Source organism: Cavia porcellus, unplaced genomic scaffold, assembly GCF_034190915.1.
Source record: "Cavia porcellus strain 051 isolate PalLab524CR breed Dunkin Hartley unplaced genomic scaffold, mCavPor4.1 scaffold_7, whole genome shotgun sequence".
NCBI classification, from domain to species: domain Eukaryota; kingdom Metazoa; phylum Chordata; class Mammalia; order Rodentia; family Caviidae; genus Cavia; species Cavia porcellus.
Genome location: NW_026947490.1, coordinates 47,488,290 through 47,508,247, shown reverse-complemented (window position 1 = coordinate 47,508,247; position 19,958 = coordinate 47,488,290). Strand labels below are relative to the sequence as shown.

The 19,958-nt window shown below is 47.5% G+C and overlaps 2 protein-coding genes and 1 long non-coding RNA gene across 6 annotated transcripts in view; 2 read left to right on the top strand and 1 right to left on the bottom strand.

The window, feature by feature from the left end:
• Positions 1–624: 624 nt before the first annotated feature.
• On the bottom strand, positions 625–8,672 carry LOC106026963 (uncharacterized). 2 transcript variants are annotated; one of them, XR_010048808.1, is made up of 4 exons: positions 8,524–8,672; positions 7,196–7,417; positions 3,975–4,122; positions 625–1,866 (listed from the first exon to the last, which is right to left on the bottom strand). It is a non-coding gene; the product is annotated as an uncharacterized LOC106026963 (long non-coding RNA). The 2 variants fall into 2 exon arrangements; XR_001200559.3 differs by having other exon boundaries at positions 4,028–4,122.
• Tagln2 (transgelin 2) lies at positions 962–3,248 on the top strand. Its single transcript, XM_003466669.5, has 4 exons — positions 962–1,143; positions 1,616–1,790; positions 2,041–2,143; positions 2,450–3,248. Exons 1-4 carry the CDS (start codon positions 964–966, stop codon positions 2,589–2,591), a joined length of 600 nt encoding a protein of 199 aa, XP_003466717.2. The 5' UTR covers positions 962–963; the 3' UTR covers positions 2,592–3,248.
• Positions 8,673–8,794: 122 nt separating the features above from the next.
• Positions 8,795–19,958, top strand: part of Cfap45 (cilia and flagella associated protein 45) — a 34,201-nt gene continuing 23,037 nt past the window's right edge. The window contains exons 1-2 of one of the 3 annotated variants that reach the window (XM_013149189.3): positions 8,795–8,930; positions 10,390–10,466. Coding sequence is in view for 1 of the 3 variants with exons in the window: in XM_003466668.5 (XP_003466716.4) it covers positions 16,204–16,206 (3 nt within the window). In the remaining 2 variants the exon portion in view is untranslated. Of the gene's footprint in view, positions 8,931–10,071; positions 10,091–10,389; positions 10,467–16,058; positions 16,207–19,958 lie in introns of those variants that run through there. The other 2 variants (XM_013149190.3, XM_003466668.5) reach the window with 2 other exon arrangements.

Genomic DNA, 19,958 nt, shown 5'->3' with positions numbered 1-19,958 from the left:
TGACTCTGATTTGTCCCATCTGCAGAGTCCCTTTTGGCCTGTAAGGGAAATATATCCACAGGTTCTGAGAAATTAGAACTCAAGACACTTTTGAGGTGGGGACATTATTTTGCCTATCACACCTCCTAAAAGGGAAAGGGGAATTTGTTTTGATTGCTTGAGTTCTCATAAGAAATTCCCTTTGTCTGCTGAAGTGGTCTGGTAAAGGCTATCAAGGCCGTCCTCTTCCAACAAGCCTACCCAGATTGGTTCTGCCTTCCTCTTTTGTCAATCCCTGTACATGTGACCTGAACTATGAAGTTTATAGTTTCTTGTGTGTAATCCTTCTCTTACTCTGTGTACTCATTTTGTTCCACCAAGGCACTGTGGGCCCCTTAGGAATCTGGAACCTCTATGTCTTCTGCAGTTCTTAGCACAAATAATAAGCTCTCAGTTAAAACCCAATGATTGATCAAGCATAGATCCATTCTGCCTTCCAAGAAGTTTTGCAAGCAGCTCCATATTCTTCCTCCTCTTCCTGAATCATTCATTCTCTTTCCAGAGCAATAAAGAGCATGGCTGGGGTTAGAATAACCTTCCCTGGGTTTATAAAAGTTGATCATTTATAAAAGTTGATCATTCCAGTGGAGAGCAGAACCCCAATCATTTATTCTGTATTCTAGTTCAGTGCTTCATCCTAGTAGTAGAAGCATTTGTTGAAATGCAGTTTAGTGAGGACCCTCAAGAGGAAAGACAGACTGCATGTCACAGAGTGAGAGAATCCAGAGTTCTGGGCAGTGTTGGTTTAGCCCTTACCTATGGGTCAGTTAAAAACTGCATCCAGCAGCAGCAGTTCTGCTTCTCACCTTGGGACCCACAGTGGAGGATATAGTGTGAGTCTCTGCAGGCCGAATACTGTTTGGTTGACCACAGGCCTGCTTGTGTCCTCTGCCCAGCTCCCCACAGCCACCACAGGTATTCAGAATGGCCAACAGGGGACCTGCGTATGGCCTGAGCCGAGAGGTGCAGCAGAAGATTGAAAAGCAGTATGATGCCGACCTGGAGCAGATCCTGGTCCAGTGGATCACCACCCAGTGCCGCAAGGATGTGGGCCGGCCCCAGCCAGGCCGTGAGAACTTCCAGAACTGGCTCAAGGATGGCACGGTGAGAGGCGGGCCGCCACTGCACTGGACGGCCAGGAAGGGCAGGGTTGGGCCCAGGGAGCCAGGCATTGTTTAGTCTGAAGACCGAGACCATGTGGGCACAGCCTCTTCCTCAGACTGAGTGTTTTTTTATCAAGGATAGGCGAAGTCCCATACTTTCCTTCTCTCTGGAAGGGAAGGTAAGGTGAACATGCGCCCCTCTACCCGAACCAAGGTAACACAGTAGGCAGGTTGCACGTAACAACAACAAAAAATAGCTCCAAGGAAACAATGTGGGAGGTGGACTCTCCAAAGGATACTGGAAGAGCAAGGGGAAACTATATACTGCCTTTTTGCTCTGGGGCTCAGAAGGGGAAGGAATCTCTGAAGCTCACTGTGGCGAAGACGCCTCTTTGGGCCACTAGGCCTGGTGCTGAGGATTGTGACACTGATGTGCAGTGGGCATCACCTCTGTTCATGCTGTCCTCACCCAGGTGCTATGTGAGCTCATCAATGGACTGTACCCCGAGGGGCAGGCCCCAGTGAAGAAGATCCAGGCCTCCACCATGGCCTTCAAGCAGATGGAGCAGATCTCTCAGTTCCTGCAGGCAGCTGAGCGCTATGGCATCAACACCACTGACATCTTCCAAACTGTGGATCTCTGGGAAGGTGAGCCAGGGCCTGGGGACTGTCCAGAGATTGGGCTGGGCCATCTCGACCAGGAAAGGGGCAGGTTTTGGGCTTCCTGAAGACAAAGAAAGGCGTTTATGTGTTGTGTGGAGGATTTGGTCATGTTGCAGGTTGGGATGGATCAAAGAGTAAAAAGCTTGGATGCCAGGCTGCTGACTGAGTGTTAGAGGTGGCACCCCGGCATCCAGGATTACAGCCTGCTGAGACCAACGCAGCCCTCTTCTAACAGGAAAGAACATGGCCTGTGTACAGCGAACACTGATGAACCTAGGTGGCCTGGCAGTGGCCCGGGATGACGGGTTCTTCAATGGGGATCCCAACTGGTTTCCTAAGTAAGTATTGCTGGGGCAGCTGTCGGGGCCTGCAGGCAGTGATCTTGCCCAGCACTGTCCCTGGGAAGTAAGTGATGTCTGTGTAGCAACTGGTTCCTTACAAAGCACTTTCATGTTACTCATTCACTTAATCCTATTGGGTGGTGAGTGATCGGTGAGTGGTGGTGAGAGAGATGAGGAAATGGTGCCCAGGGAAGAGGTGGTATCTGTCCTGGAGTCTGCTGAAGAGCCATTGTTCTGCCCAGGGAAGAGATTTACTGGTACAACCTCCGACCTCCTCCTAACCAGTTTTCCCTTTCTATTCAGGAAATCCAAGGAGAACCCTCGGAACTTCTCCGACAACCAGTTGCAAGAGGGCAAGAATGTGATTGGGTTACAGATGGGTACCAACCGTGGGGCATCTCAGGCAGGCATGACTGGCTACGGGATGCCACGCCAGATCCTCTGATCCTGCCTGCCCTGCCTGCCCTCCCTTGAATGGTTAATATATATGTATATATGTTTTAGCAGTGACATTCCTAGAGAGCCCCCAAAGCTCTCAAGCTCACCTCTGCTGGGGTGGGGATCTAACCTCTCCTGTCACCTGTCGGGGTGCCAATGGAACCTCTCCCCCTCTGCTTATTAATACATTCCTTCCCCATACTCATCAAAACTGGACCAACCTTTCCCCCTGGGACCAAAACTTGGGGGCAGTTAGCCTTCCACTACCCACCATGCCTGTCTTCTTTCTCTGTGGCCTCTCCTGACCCTGAGCTGTGTGCCCTGAGCCCGTCCTTGGCTCATAGTCAGGGATGCTGCCTTCTGGCCTGGTGGGCTGGCCTTCCCTCCACAAGTATGCCTATCCTGCAGCTGTGACTGCAGGGACTTAATTTATAGGCAGGGCCCTGTGGTGACTGCCACTCTAGCTATGGCTGGGCTGTGCTCACCACACGTCTGGGGCAACTTTCCCTGGCAGAGGCCCTGTTGGTTTCTCATTTTCCATTCCCCTTGCTGTGGCTAAGGGACGGGGTTGAGCGGACAGAAGAGGGAGGGCTGCCTACCACCATCTGGGGTTTGAGGAATAAGAGTTTGCTGATTTAAATAAAAAATGATGGTCTTTTTGGAATGGACTCTGGCTGTGTCTAGGGCCACTGTGCCCATTGTGGGGAAGGAAAGAATACTGGGTAAAGGGCAGAGGAGGTGCAGAAAAGAGGGTAGAAGCAGGAATTTGCAATGCTAGGTCCTGTCTTCAGTTTCTTCTCTATCCGCCTTTACACTGGGTTTAGGGGAGGGCGGTTGGGTATGAGAAGGAATAAGATCTCCCAGCTGTCCTTGGGATGGGGGCCAAATGCAGAATATGTGGGCTGTGTCTGCAGGAAGGTGGGGCCTCCTTCCCTGATGGGTTGGGCAATTCCGCCCTGTGCTCCAGGCAGGGTCCTCCCCTCTGGCCAGAACTACTTAGCCAGTGCTGGTTGGTGGAGGGTGTTGGCTTAGTGCTGTGTGCTGGGTTGTAACCTCCAGGTAAGAGGCAGTGGGGAATGGTGACCTGTGTTGGCAGAGGTCACAAAGCTTGGGGACTGAGTGGGGTTGCAGCGATGGGGAACTGGGAAGCTGAGGAATGAGCAGCAATGAATTGGTGCTGATAACTCTGGGACTGTCTAGATGAAGCCCTGTTAGAGTGATCCCACATGCCTGTGAGCTGCATGCTGGGGAAAATCTAGTGGCAGAGAGCTTCTGGTCTCAAGGGATGGCCTTGGACCAAGATAATCAACTTTGGGTCAAGTTGTCTCCAGCCCCCAGCCTAATCCAAGCATAAATGTATCATCCCTTAGGAATCACTCTCACCCCATACCTTCTGGATCAGCCCTCCTCTCTTCCCTGGGAGAGTGTCAAGGACTCTGTTACCTCCTGTGTCATTAGGCCCCACCTCCATTAGCCAGCCGCAGGGCCCTGGCCTCCACAGTCTCTCTGTCTCTTCCTGCTTTAGGGCTTTCTGTCTCCTGAGGAGGAGAAAACCACAATTTAGAGCCTGAGAGTGACAGATCACTCGGGTTTGAAACCAAAGAGCTTTCATTTTCCTCCCCAAAAGACCCCCCTGCACCACTGTGGCTGCCTATTCCTAGAAGCATTTACTACATGCCAGGTCCCATGCCACTTTTAGAGCTGTCTGCACGGCGGCTCCCGGCCTTGGCTTGATACCACACTGGGAGAGGTTCTGTTTGCTTGCTTGCTGCACTCCCAAGGGCTGTGGCACAGATAAGATTGGCTGCAATCTCTGAGCAAATTCCCAGGGGATTAACTATCACTCCGCCCCTTTATGTCCCACTCAAGAAGGCTTTGTGGAATGTTGGGGGGGGGGGGTAGAAAGGAGAGAGAAAAGGAGAAAGATCATTTCAGAGAAAAATGGTGAATTTACTGATATTTATTCTGGAAAGCAAACCAACTTGCAGTCTTCCCTGATTTAACTACTTATGGGTACAAATTATTGGCCACACACTTGATAGTTCTCTGAGACATATGCCAACCGCAATGCCAACACTGCCTTCTCCCAGCAGCCCCCACGTGGATACTATTGCACCGTCACCCTCATCCCCAGAGGTGGACACTGGTGCTCAGAAAGGGCCACGAGCTTGTCCAGGGCCAGATACCAGCAAAGTGGGGGAGCAGGGTTTGGAGGAGTCCAGGTCGATGTGTGCTGAGCCTCCAACTGAGCCTGTATTATGGCTGGCTCAGTCTGAAGTGGGGCTGTGGAGGGACTGGAGGAGCAGAGGTGTTGGCATGGTGAGGTACAACAGTCCTGGCCTCTAACATACAGGAATACGCTCCCTCGTGAGGCTCCCCTGGCCCACAGGGACAGGTCTTGGCAGAGAGACTGCCATCATGCAGAAGTTGTTCAAGAAAGGTTTGTGCTGATAATGCCCTGCTGAACTTGCTCAAGGAAACTTCAGATGGCCCTGTCTACTAGAATAACATTTTCATGGCAAACACTAACTGGCTTTGAGAGGCACTTCTTCTCCGGCTGCATCTCCTAGGCCATCACACTGTGGGTTCAGCTCCTTCCTGGCCTCCACTGGCATCTCCAAATATTGTTTTCTGATTTTTTTTTTCTTTTAGCATTTTGTCCCATCCAAGGTCACAGTTTCATCTCTAATTTTGCTCTTCCTATCTATCCAGGCGCCTCTTCTGGTCATGCCTTAGCACCCTTTTCTTTTTGGGTATCTACACTGGTGTTTCATAGAAGTCCTTTTGCAGAACCATTCTGGAAAAATCTTCCTCCAGGTTTCTCCATGGCTCACCCTTTTCCCCTGGCTTCCCTTATTGCTATCCAGCATGTTTTATTTACTCCTGTCCCTGCCCATGGAATGTACACTGCACAGAGGCAGGCTTTTGTTGGTTTTATACTTGTGGTATAGTGGTTGGCAAGGTGCAAGTGCAGGAGAACTATTTGTTGAATGAATAAGTGTTCATACCATTCTCCTGAGTTCCCTGGATTGATAACATCATGCCCAGGGTCTCAGCAACCCAGTCTGTCATTGGATCTGACGTGGAACCTGCCTCACCTGACAACCTCAAACCTCCTCATTGTTCACTTCCCAAAGGTAAAAACCCAAGAAGCCTCAGTCATGCCAGCTAGCAGAGAGGAGGTTAGAAAGAAAATGGAAGGCAGCCTGGGGAAGCTACACTGAGGATTTGGGAGCAGGAATAAGAGGAAGGCAGGAGGAAGAGATAGGAACCAATTTCATTCATTTGTTGTTTGCCTTTAGCCTCGAAGTGGAAAATCACTGTGGAGGTGGAGGTAAAGTAGGTTGGCCCACAGTGGCCAATGGGAAGCAGAGTTGTGGAGGGAGGCAGGGAAAAGGAGGAAGAAGGTTCTGGCGCTCTGCCCCTTTGGCTCTCTCTGCCCCTTTGGCTCATTCTGCCCCTGTGGCTCGCCTGTAGGTAAAGAGCAGGGATCTGGGCAGCCTATTCCTCTGCCCATAAATGTGCCCCCAGGTATGCGAGAATCCACCCAGCGTAGGGTGCAGGTGGGTGCAGGTAGGAGAGCATGAATCATGACCATGAGGGGGCTGCATGGGAGTGTGTTTACTCAGGACTGAGGATAATAGGTACACAGAGGTGCTGGTCTTGTGTGTGTAGGCACCCATGTGTGGAGGACAGTGTGTCCCATTCCTGCCTGTGCAGCTGAAGGAGGCCTCTGAGATCTTGGCAAAAGGCCCAAGAACAATGGAAAAGAGAAAGAACTGGACAATAGGGCCCTAAGGAGAGAACAGTGAAGGGTCTAGGATTAAATTTGTGGAACAAAAGGCTAACAGAGTAAATTAGTAACTGTCTCCTTGCAAAGAGGTGGGTTTTAATCCCAGTGGTCCAAATAGCATCCTGAGAAATTTAAGTTAGACAAGGAAAAAAGATCCTCTTGACTCCGAAGGTTATTAGCCTCTGGGATCTCTGAAGGGTGAGAAAGAATGTCTTCAATAAGGAGGGGAAATCACATTTTTTAAATGGAGGAAAACGGGCAGTTCTGCCCGGAAATGCTCAGATACATCTTTGTTTTTTCATTCATATGTTCTTTGGCAACTATCGAGGTTGTCTTCTATGTTGGGCTTTGTAAGAGCAGAGGATTCTGATATGTGATCACTGCTCCTAGCTGTACGGTCCTGTAGGGAGATAAAACCTGGATAGGAACTGTGGAGATTCAGTGGTGATTCAAGGAATCAGTGGTTTGTGCCTCTGGGGAAAGGCCCTGTGTGAATTCCTGAATGTCGCTGAGAGATAATATCTATTTTAGGGACTATCTCCTTAATATGCCCAAGGGAGCAGAGGAGCCTGTTAGGGTCTGGCTCTGTGGTCAGAGATCAAATTTCAGTCAAGGGAGAAAGGTACTAGTCCTTTCCTCTTTCCTCTCTGGGAAAGAGGGCTGATCAAAGAGGACTGAGTCCCTTTGAGAAGCAGGGCTCAGAAAGCATGAAAAGATGGACTGACATAACTGAGTTTCAAGATGGGTGAGGAGAGGTTGCACAAACATCCTCTCTGACACTGAAGCTGTTGCATGACTTTCTCTAGGCAGGACCTTACCTTGAACTGGTTTTCTATTAGCGGTTCTGAGCTTCATTTGATGACAATGAGCATGATGACTGACGTGATGCTAGTGTCACAGAGCTAGGAGCTTCCGTTATAATTTGGATTTGCTTTTTTTTTAATTTCAAAAACTATTTCTTGAGCACCTTCTCTGGATGTGACATCTGTCTGGTCCTGCAGGGTCTGGCTGGTAACATGACAAACATAGTCTTTGGTTTCCTGGGAAGATTGAAAAAAGCAAGAGATCAATTATAACCCAACATAGAATGTGTGTCTTAGTTACTTTTCTCACCACTGAGACAAAATACTCAACACTCCCAAGTTAAGAGAGGAAAGATTTATTTAGCTCATAGTTTGTAGAGGTTTCAGTCCCTAATCAGAGGAGACACAGTTCATGGTCAGCAGAAAGTAGGGAAGCAACAAGGCAGCAAACACTGTTGTTTCTGTTCCTTATATTATATCCAGGCTACAGGACTAGGGTGGTGCCAAACCACTGATTTAGTAAACACCTACCCTTAATCCTAACACCCTTAGTCCCAGCATTGCACCAGGAATACATCACATACTCTGGATTCATCTACCTCTGAAAAAGCCCCACTTCTGGAGGCTTGGGGCATCTAGACACAAACCATAGTGCCCACAAGGAGGCCCGTGTACAGTGAAGGTGTCTGGAGAACGATACTGTCATAACTGAAGATGTAAGAGTGACTGGAAGCATGAAGGGGACATTGGCCCCAGTGAGGAGAATGTCCAGTGCAGTGGTGTGGCCTGTGCATGGGCCGGAGGTGACCACATGCAGAACTGGACTGCACATCTATGTGTGGAAGCGTGAGGGGTGTGGTGTTGAGCAATGCAATTGGGAGCATCAAAGGAGTTCAAAGTCAAGTTAACAGTTTCATCTATTTCACTGAGAGGAAGAGAAACCATCGAGGGAGGGTGAGGTAGATGAAGAGTTGTGAGCTGTGTTTTATTTTGCAAGTCTGCAAGGCTTCAGGATAGGGTGGCCTAACACTGGGAAAGCTTGCGGCAGGCAGATGAGGATGTCTGCAGGAATCCTGGCTGATAGGATGGTAGCGTGGGTTAAGGGCAGGACAGTGGGGAGGGAAAGGAGAGGGTGACATTCCAAGTTACTGAGTGTTCTCTGACTGCAGAGAATGAAGGTGAGAGAGAGGAGTTAAGACAGACTGTGGAAGAAATGGTGTTACCTCTGCTTGGGACAGGAGGCCCATGTGAAGGAGCAGACACCACCACAAAATATTAATGCCTCTCATTTTATGGATGAGGACACTGAGTCTAATGGAGTAAAAACAACTTGCTGAACTCACCTCAATGAGTGGACTGAACTTTCTGTTTAAGCAACAGAAGACCAAACTGTTGCTCCTTCTGTCCTGGGGCGCCTCTAGGAGATGGCCCACCCCAGGGAAGGGTTCATCCTGCAGATGACTTGAGCTGCGGTTTTCCTGTCCCTGGAGGCCATGACCATGAGGGAGGAAGGGAGAGGTCAGCCTTGGCAGGAGGTACAGGAAGTCAGCTCTTGCAGCAGCCACCTCTCCAGTCAAATAGAGAGAATTGAAGAGTTCCTGAGGCTCAACGTTGAATCCTGCAGCGTGGAGTTTCTGTTTTCAGGGCTCCCTGATCTTCTTTGACCTCCCTCAGACAGCTCCACTTTTACCTCCAGCAACAAAAGCTATGGGCAACCACTGGGACAATATCCAAGAGTCGCGCTTTCAAGGTACTTCTGTATCTATTAATCCCTGGGAGGTTGTCATTCCCTGGTAAGGCTTTAGTATTGTCATACCCTTCTGAGAGAAGAGAAAAACCAAGCAAGACAGTAAGTGATTTTCCCCAGCCCCATGGTTTTTGAGAGTAGAAAGCATGTATCTCCTGTGGCTCTCAGTTCTCAGTGCAAATAGTGCCGGACCCAGAAGCTCAAAGTTCATGGTTTTGAATGGGCTGTACACGTCCTAGACTCCCGGTCACCCATTTGGTGTCAAAAATGTCGGTAAGTCAAGCATCCCTGAGAATGGGGTTGCCTGCAGATCCCCAGGGACACAGGATGCTGGGTTACCTTGGAGCTTATGCTGTATCTTCTTCTAACCCTGCCACAAGGAACCCCAACTTCTTAAAGTACATCTTCTTCTCAAAGCAAAGTCCAGCTGGTCATAGTGGCATAGGCTTGTAATCGCAGTATTCTGGAGGCTAAGGCAAGAGGATCATCATGAGTTTGAGGCCAGTCTGGGCTGCATAGTGAGTTCAAGGCCAATCTGGACTGCATAGTGAGGCTCTGTCTCATGTCTCCCTCCAAAACAAAAAACAAACAAACAAAACCAAAATAAAACAGTCGTAGGCTGCCAGCATCACGGCCACCTGGGACGCTAGTTAAAATGAAGTTCCAGTTAAACCTATCAGACCTACCAAGAGAGCCTGGGATGGAGCTGCAGGATGTGGTATATTGAATTCCCATTTAAAACAAATTTCCCCATCCATCTTTAGGCAATCCTGTCCAAAGAGATTGGAGAGAAGTTTCTCCAACAAGAAAACTTGAGGTCCAGGAGGGCCCTGGCCTGAGTGAGCATGAACAGCAGTTGTCCCTACCCACCCCCCACCCTCTACATTATTTGTGGTGGGGTTGCCAGGGGAACCAGGCTGTGTAACTTCCTGGCTTTGGCGGTTTTTCCCTCCTTGGCCTTATCTCAGCATCCGGCACCCAGGCCACAGCCCTGTTGGTCACGTAGGAGGGACAGCTGTGCCAGGCATGTGGAGGCGTGTCGAGGACAGCAGGGCAGGGCTGGCCCATGGACCTGGGCGGGCAGGAGGATGGAGACAGACAAAGAGGCTGCAGATTCATTACTGTCTCTCCTGTGGTCTAGGAGGAATCTACTAAGTGGGAATGTAGGAAGGGTGGTGGAGACCAGCTTGGGCTCTCTCTGTCATGACTCTAGTTTTTCAGCTTCTCATTCTTGGCCTGAAGCCTTTGGGGGAGAGAGAGGCACACTGCCCCTAGTCCTCAGTCCTGTGCCTTCTTCTCTTCCCCCTTCCCTCTTTCCCTATTTTCTTTTCTCTAGATCCAAGGCCTCTGGTTGCAAGCACCTCCAGAAGCACCCCTTCTATTCCTACCCTGTTGCCCCTGCCCCTAGGCTACATCCACGCCTACACTTTATGCTAGTTCCAAATTTCTGCCTGTGTTTCAGACTCTCAGCTGGATGTCTCAGGCTGGAGCAGGAAGGCCTGAAAGTCGTTAAGAAATAAGATTTAAAAAAATGAACATGTAAGTATTTATTTATGTTTTGAGCCCTACCTTGATTTAAAAAGAATTTGGGTCAGTTTGGAGAGTTCAAGTGTTCTGGGAACAAGGTGGGGAGGGGGGCCGGTAGTGAAATAGCCTCCAAGCATCTCTGCAGCCTAGAGTTTCAGATGAAATTCTCAGTGCTGTTTATGCTACGCTAAGGACAAAGACCATCGCCCCTCCACCCCCAGACATAAAAACCTCTTATGGTTAGGGGAAAGGAAGAGGGAGAAAGCAATGGGACACTCTGTAAGCTGATTTTTAAGCCTGGCTTTAACCACAAAACACCTCATTTGGGGGGCTATTACCCTACCCTATAGACAGGAAACCAGGCCTAGGCATCTAGTCTGGCTCCAAAATCATTCTCCACTTTCCCAAGAACAACATGACAAGCTTTTTCCAAGGATCCTAGATGAGACTACTTCTAGAGGAAACTGTACTATACTGAGGACCAAATGGGCACTGCTTAATTAGAAGCAGAGGCTATGCAGGACAATGGAGATTCATCCAAGAGAAGGAGGGGGTCTCTATTCTGAAGCATTCCCAGAACTCAGCAGAAGAGTTCAGAGAAAACCTAAGCAGGAATGGGGGTGGTGGTGCTGAGGAGAAAACAGTATCTTAACCCCAGGCATGGAACACGTACTCCTCCCAGGAATGTGGAAACTCCTCATTTGAAATCCATGGCCTAGCTACACTTATCCTGGTTCCAGTCCTCTTATTCCTCACCCAGCTTCAGCATTTTGATCCCAGTGTTTGGAAGTACAGGTTCCTAAATTCATTTCAGTGCAGTTGGAGGATGGGAGGGCTTCCTTGTTGCTCCTAGCCCAGAGACAAACTTAAGTGAGAAGACAGATATTTCCTTCTAACCAGAAGGGCTCTGCTGCACTGTGTCTCCCAGGCTTCTCTTTTTTAAATGTGTTTACTCATCATGGAGTCAAACTTCCTCTGTCTCCCACCTCAGCCAGCCTGGGGACTATCGTGGGGGTCCAGGAGATGGCAGACCCAGAAAGGCTCGAAGGACTAGTGAGGATGAGGCATCAGTGTCAGGGCCAAGTTTAGCCCCAGACTGCTGGGCTGTTCTCCAGCTCCTCTGCTGCCTCCTGGCACCAGGTGGGCAATCCAGGCTTCCTTCTAAGACTTCTGTTGGTGCTGTGCTAGGATAGGAAGGGCAGGCAGCTGGAGGCGGGGCTGGAATCTGGACCCGCCCCCTTCTGATATCCTTAGCTTCCTGCCCCTCTCCATTGTTCTCATCCCTTAGCTGGTTGGGCAGGGAATGAAATGGGACAGAGGCCAGCCAGGTGAAGAGGGAAAAGACAGCTTGATGATCCAAGCAGCAGGAAAAAGACTCCAACAATGCACAAGCAAAATGCCAGGAAGAAAAGATGAACAAGCATGGGTAGCAAGGGAGGACCAGCAGAGTTTGGCTCTGACAGGGTGGGAGGTGAGAATAAGGGCATTTTCCTCAGCCCCTCCGGATGTGGTTGTATTTTCCAGCCAAGTTTCGCAGAGAAGCAAAAGGTTAGGTTACCTCCCTACTTATCAGGGCTGGAATTTGGCTTTCTTAGGTCTGAAACTAACCTAGTTTGGAAGTTCCACTTGTGAAAAGCAGTGCAAAATGACTAATATGAATTAATTATGGGAATAAAAATTTAGAACAAAAAGAAATCACAACAAATTATGAACTTTAAAAAGTCTGGCAAAAAACTATAAATATCCTAACATCTAGAAAGTAACATAATGTTTGTATAAATTAAGTACCCAGAGCACCAAAAGTGTTTTTGTTTGTTTACCCCTGCCTTTTTGATTGCATAGTCTTTAGCTATCTCTTCATATGACACTGATTTTTATGATTTTTTAATGAGAGAGTACAAAGATAATTTCTAGTTTCTTCTGACATGGATTGATCAACAGTTTATTATTATTGACAGATTAGAGTGCTTTATTTCACAGTGTATTGTGAGCAAAATCATGTCGATTTTTATAACTTGTCAAATTTATGAAAATCTGCACTAAATTTCCTTCTTATGCAAGTTGTAGGGTTTTACACCATTGTTCAGTAATTAATGTTTGAATCAATGCCACTCATTAATCAGTTTGCCGTTAAGTTCTCATTTTAGCGGGCTAATATGTTTCATGTACTCTCCATCAATTTTGAGGTTTTGTGTTAAATCAACAAAAAATTTAATATTCTCCCAATGTGGTCATATGATTTTTCCTTCTTGTTAATTGAGTCACCAAACAATTCAAATGCCTACTTATTCTTTTCAAAATCTGTTTCTCATATTGAATTCCTCTTTTTTTTGATATAACCTGAAAACTGTGCTACAATTTACTTCTCAATTTCAAAATCATTTCTACTGATTTCGTAGTTTGTCTTTACCAGTTTTGTTTCATGAATCATTCATTTTAAGTCAATTTTTAAAGTACATAAATGTAAAGGTGACAAAGAAAATATACTGTTGCTGTGTCTGAGTTAGAAATCTGTTAAATTTCACTTGAAATTTTCTTGAAATTTTAAGAGACATTCTCAAATGAAGTTTAGAATGGCATATTGTATTAACTTCTTGAGTAATTTATTTGCATACCATTTGTTTTCTCTTCCAAGTGTTTAAAAATATATTACAGAGCCCTTAACATGTCCTTGTTACATTGCATAGCATGGCAGGAGTATATGTTAATCAGCATTTCATTGCTGTGACAAAACACCTGAGAACACAATTTAAAGGAAGCAAAAATTTATTTTGGATCAGGATTTTAGTGTATGATCAGTGGGCTCTATTATTTTTAGGCCTATGATACAGCAGAGCATCATGGGAGAAGGGTTTGGTAAAGCAAAACTGCTCATTGCTTGTCAGCCAGGAAGCAGAGAGGAGAGAGAAAGAGCCAGAAAGAGGAATGAATCAGGGACCAGACACAGATCCCAAGATCATATCCAGTTGTTTGCTCCCTTCAACTAAAGCACATCTTCTATTTCTTTTACCTTCCAATAATACCATCAAATTATGATCTCATCAATGGATCAGTCCAGTGATGAAACTGGAGCTCTCAAGAGCTGCTTACTTCCCCAAGGTCCATCAGCTCTGGATGGCTGTGGGATCAAGACTTTAACATGAAGCTCAGGGGATGCACCATATCTGAACCATAACAGCAGAACGCTCTCATGCTCGTGTCCACTGCTTACTCGCATAATTTGTGAATGTTTACCTTCCATGGAAAAAGGGACTTTGTGGATATGATTAAGTTACGGATCTTGAGATGGGGAGATGATCTGGATTATCCACATGGTTTGAATTTAATCATCAGAATCCTGATAATCAGAGGACCTTTCCCAGCAGAGGGAAATATCACTGGAGAATGGTCAGGGACAGGCACCAATGCTGCCTTCACAGGGGTACCGAAGGGGGCCATTAACCGAGGAATACGGCATTTCCAGAAGAGGAGGAACACAGCCCTGCTGACACCTTGGCTTTAGCTCAGTAAGACCGGTGTCAAACTGTACAGCTCTACTAAATTGGCTTTGTTTGAAGCTACTAGGTCTGTAGTAATTTGTTGAGGCAGCAGCAGGAAACTAATACATAAAATCTGAATACTTTTCAAGTGGAAAGCCCATCTCATTATATTTAGAAAAACTCAAGTAGGCATGTATGTTTAAGCTACTATATCCAGGACAGGAATGCAAAAAGCAAACATTGCAGTGTTGGCAAAACGGAAGTAGTCGACCAGGTGAGGCAGATTCTCCTCTGAAGAGGTGTATAATTATGTGTGCTGCTTACTATGTCTCTTTTTGGGCAGAGGAACTTCAGTTTTGACTAGTCACTGGTAAGAATGGAACCCTCACAATTTTATACCACTGGTGGTTAGAATTTATTTTACAGACTGGCTTCTGGCTTTGTACATTTCACACCTTGGCCCATCTTTTTGGGGGTGAGCATCATAGCACATGCTCATGTGATAAACGGGATCAGTGAAGTCGTGCAGTAGACTGGTGGAAGGGGTATTCTGGGAGGACTTTCCTTCACCATGACAGCAGGCAGTGACTTAACCATACATGCAAGTGATGGAAACCACACAAACATGTTTCGCTAAATCTAAAATAAATGTTTCCCTAAATCAACTTGCTTTTGCAAAATTACATAAACACACAACTAAAGAATTCACATTGCTCAGGGCCCTGCCAAGTGTCTGAGAGAGGCTCCACAGGACAGGAAGCCTGGAAGTAGGCACTGACAGTTTTGTGTAAAGCCTCTGAGTCTGGACAGTTCTCTCTCTGGCTTCAGAGTTCTCTTTGGCAGTAGGGATAGCTGTCTCAAAATTTGGCTGAGATCTGGATAAAACACCTTCAGGAAGCGTCTGGTCCACACTGGGTGGTTACAGCTCTTCCCTGTGCCCTGGGCTGCAGGGAAGGGTTATGATGCCAAAGCCAGGGGAGGGAGGTGCCAGGAACCAAAGAGCTCCCACCCTCACTCCCCACCCACCTGAAGACTGTGCTCCCTTTCCTCCCTCTGTTGTCCTGCTACCAGCTCAGTGGAGGCTCTCTAGGGAAGGGAGTACAAGCATCACAGGAGAGAAGGGCTGGGAGTTCTAGGGAAGGAGGGGGGAACCTGCTGAATAAGTTCTTCAGAAGCAACAGTGGGTGACCCTGCCTCACTTTCTCCACCTCTGCTACCTCCAGAGCTTAACAACCCCGAATGCTTAAATTGGAATAATGTTCAGAGACTGCTCTTGCCTAGGAGAGTAGCCTAGTGTCGGCGGCAGCTTACTAGCCCTCAGGTCAATCCCCAGTGTGAGGGAGGAGGGAGGCAGCTCTTGGGGTTTGAAGAGAGGTGGGGGAGTGGGAGGTAGCTCAGAGATAGAGTCAGGGAGAACTCAGCTGTTCAACACCAAGGAAGAACGTTCAGTCCTGGGCAGTAGGGAGGGTTGCTTTGTGAGGCTAGGAGCTAGCAGACTGATTGTCCAGGCCAGCTTCCATCAGTTTTGGAGTGTGGAGGGTACAGCAGCCCAACTAAATTAGGCAAAGCATACTCCGGAAGATATACAAACTAGAAAGTGTTAAAAGGCAAGTTCCCCAAAGTTGGCTCCACGGATTTTAGATAGTCGAAGGTAAGGCTTACAATGTTTACTTTAATTTCATCTTGCAGTATAATAGGCTTTCACAGAACTCAGAGCAGGAAGTCCAAGGCCACTTCTAAGGAACTGTTTCTGAAACTGGATACACATCCTCAGGCCGGGGAAGATTTCATAGGTCTAACCAGATTCCCTGCAGTTGTGAAATTTGTTCTAATACTGCCTGCTTCTTTGTAACTGAATACCCCTGGATTTGGCCTGGCTCCTCCTGCTTCCTGGGGCATCGGTAGCCATAGCAATTTAGGGTAGAGGTGGTGTTTGGGGAAAACTGTGATCTTGGGCCTGGATTTTAGGGCTCCTGGCAGTTAAGTTCCTCTGAGCCCTGGGTAAGCCCTTTAGGGTTTGGGTCCTGACTCAAAAGTCCAGTTGAAGTCAGGGGCGTGGCGAGCAGGTCCCCCATTTCAAGGCTCGGGTTCTGGAACGAGTCCGGAGAAGCTAGGCAGGGCGGGGAGCCGGTTTTGTTTCTGAAGGATCAGTCCGGACACAGCCGCGAGACTGGGAGGGCGGGGCCAGGCCGGAAAACGCGGCTGCCGTTGCTATAGCAGCGCGTCAACATCTCGGTCCGTGCGGTTGTGCTGGTGACCAAGGCGTCAAGATGGTGAGGCTCTGGGCAGCCCCAGCTCAGTGTCGTTAGCTGGGCGGGTTTCAGAGGGGGGTGAAGTAGAGGTTGAGGGAGGGCAAAAGTCGCATCTGCGGTCAGGAAGCCTGGGGTAGGGAAGACAGCCATAGAAAAAGCAAAGGGGCTTTAGAGGGGCGCTCAAAAGAGGAATTAGGGGTGGAGTCTTCGGGAACTGGCAGTGCAGAGCAGGGCAGGAACAGAGGGTGTCCCAGCCTCTCCCATCCCTTCAGTCTGGCTTCTGCTGACGAGATTGTGAGATGTGATGTGTTGAAGAACTCTGATGAAGAGGCCAGGTCATGGGTTATTGTACCTGTTCTGGTATTAAGTAGCAGGGTGATCCTGGGTACAACATCTGGTGTCCCCAAGCCTCAGTTTTCTCATCTGTTAACAGGGCTTTGAGTCACTTGATGGGTGGGAACTCAGCAAACAATTGTGAAAGAATGAATTCATAAATAAATGAATGAGGTGGGTCCTATGTTTTCAAGGCCTTGGAGAGAGACTGGTACAGGGCTGGCAGGCCTGAGGTTCCCTGGGCAGGGGAGGACTGCAGGGACCTTGAAGTCACCGAAGGCCAGCAAGGCCTGCAAAGAGTCGAGAAGGAGCGACCTGAACTGAACACACTGGGCCCTGAGGGATGGGGTGAGAAGGAGGGTAGGTGTTGGAGCTGGTGGTTAATAGGAGTTAACTAGACTGTCTGGCAAACCAGGCAGCAAAGGTGGCTCTTGGGTGTACTTGTGGGCACACTTCAGGCTCAGAGGCTGCACTGCTTTTCTGGGACTTAGTGAGTTTCCCAAGAGCTTTGATGGTGAAGAAATAAGTCTCTGACAAAGCGCAGTTCCTAACTTTGGAGAACTTGAAGTGTAGCAGTGAGGGTCCCCTTGTGGGCATGCTTTTCATTTGATTCTGTATTTACTCTGCCTTCAGCATAGAGGTGTGGATATGCGGTGAGGGTCTGGTATCACACCTGACATCTGAGGGTGCATGGTAAACAGTGAGCTCCCTTTTTCTCCTATTTTCAAGTTTTGTATTTCTAAAGCCCTCATGAATCAGTAAGGTTTAATTTAATTAGACTTTTGGCTACAGAGCGCCCAGATCAGGAATTCTACCCAATGGGTCATTCAGGGCAAGCGTCTGGGCAGCTGACTGAATGCTTGTGAAGTACCTTGGGCAAAACTGAGCATATGAAAACTTTGGAGAGGCAGTGGGTCCCAGTGATCAGTGCTGTGTGTGACGCATATTAGTGCTACTCACTGTTTTTTTTTGTTTTTTACCGGTACCAGGGTTCAAACTCACGACCACACCCTTGCAAGGGAGGCTCTTATGCTGCTGAGCTAAATCCCCAGCCCCTGGGTTTTCCTTTTTTATGCTTCGGTCTTTTTGAGACAGGGTCTCACTATGCAGTTCAGGCTGGTTTTGAGCTCACTTTGTAGCCAAGGCTGGGCTTGAACTTGCAACAATCCTCCTGCCTCAGTCTCCTGAGTGCTGGGATTACAGGCATTAGCTACCACACCCAGCTACTCACTGGCTTTTAAGAGCATGGAAGAGTGAGAGAGGTGGTAGTTGTGGTGGTGAGGCTCATATTTACGCAGGCTTCCAGAACTCTTACAAAAATAACGACTAATAGCAGGAGGAGGGATAGGACCTCAGTACTGACTAGGGTGTTAGGTTCCAGTGGCATCCTGCAGATGACAACCTGGTCCATTTGAAGAAAGAGAGTAATTTCTCACTCAGAGAAAAAGGCAAAGGACCGAGTATATAGCTGCTTTCATCTTTTTAGTAATTAATTTCATCTTCTTAGTAATTTCCACAGAAAGGGAAATAGAACCAGGCAAAGAATGTAAAGCCTGAATTTCCAGCTTACAGTGATTCTATATGCAGAAGAGGAGCCAGATCCCGGGGTGGGGAGGACAGCTGGGAAAGGACAAACCTTTGTTTTTGTTCTGCCGACAGGTGTTGCCATTACGTCAGGGAAACTCCACACCTATCTGTTCCAGGCCTGATCCAGCTTTGTCTTGCTGGGTTTGAGCTAAACATTCTGGCAAATATAGCACTGTGGTTTTTATAGGGTATACTCTCCTGTAGCCCACTGTTATGCTTTGTTTTCAATAACAATAATAATTTTTATTATTCTTCCTGGTTATAAAGTTACCTACCCATGGCAGAAAATTACCTCAGTATAAGAAGCATTCTAAGAAGGTAAAGCTTTCTTAAATAGTTATGTGAAGATTCTTTCTGTGCCACAAATATTTTCACAGGAATCCCTACATCTTTCTTAGAATGCACTTTATTTATTTTAGAATGTGCTTTTTTTTTAAACTCCTTTTTTTTTTTTCACCACTAGGGACTGAACGTAGGGTCTTTGTACTGAGTCAAATTTTTGAGTCCTTTATTTGCTTTTTATTTTGAGACAGGATCTCACTAATTCACCAAGTTACCCAGACTAGGTTCAGACTTATGATCGTCCTGGCTCAGCCACTCAGAGTGCTGGGATTACAGATATATGCAACCATACCCAGAATAGAATATATTTTCCTTAAGTTAATATCTTCATCCATTTGACCAGCAAATTTTTCTGTATTGGATCTCTCTTGGAGCCTCCAGCTCTGGTCAGATTCTTGTGCTCTGGAAATGAGCTGATTTATGGAGAGAGGGACAAGAGCTTGAGGTATAGCTTATTGACATAGTAATAACCCAGCATGCAAGAGGCCTGGGTTCAGTTATCAGCACTATGTAGTGTGTGTGTGTGTGTGTGTGTGTGTGTGTGTGTGTGTGTGTGTGTGGTGTGGAATTGGCTCAGTCACCACGATGAATATATCAAGGCAAGATGGCATTTGTCGGTCCCTAGTCTGCATCTTTCCCAGCCCCCCTTTCCTCCTCAGCTACTTGGAGGTAAGGAAAGCTGCTTTTCCTTCAGGAGCTACCTCTCCCCAAGCAGGATTAGGTGAGCTGCTCTCTAGCCAACGCTGAGCTTCTAGGCAATACTTATTTGGTCATGCAAGAAATAAAACAACCTCCTAAAAGAGCCTCTTGGCTACTGCTTCTGGTCCAGAAGGATCCAACTTTCCATTACTGCTTGGTGCTTCATTTTTGTCTAGTACATTTACACAGTGACCTCCCTACTCCTTTTTGTTATTTTTGGCAAAACTGGTTATTCTAACCCTAGGGTAAGACTTGTGGCTTTAAAGTCAGCAGTTCCCAAATGAGGTTTCTCAGACACCCAACTCTGGAGCTCAGAACTTCCTTCTGTCTTGCCCAGTGGCCACTTTTCTGTGGTCATTTCTTTTCCTTCCTCTGTTCTGACTTCGAGGCTCAGGCAGTTGATTATTTCCTGTGGTGAAGTCCTCCTGACCTGGGTACCAGGAGCACGGGGAAGAGAAGATGCAGCTTCAGCCCTGGGTACCTGCAGTGTGCAGATATCCTCACGCAAGGCAAAAACCTATAGGAGCCCTTGAAGGGAAATAGGAAAACAAATGTAAAACAGTAATAATACTTTCCATCTGTACTCCCAAGCCCTTTACCATACATTATTATCCACATTGCAGACCATGTACGTGAGCTGGAAAATGTGGAATAGTGGAGTGACTTGGAGTTGGGCAGCTGTGTCCCCAAAAGACACCTCTCTCCGTCTAGACAGTTGTTCATCTTGCCCAGTCTCTTTCATTGTTCTTCATCAGATGCCTGTTGGGTTGCTCCTATGTGCCAGCCACTGAGCCTTCTTTTTTCTTTTGATT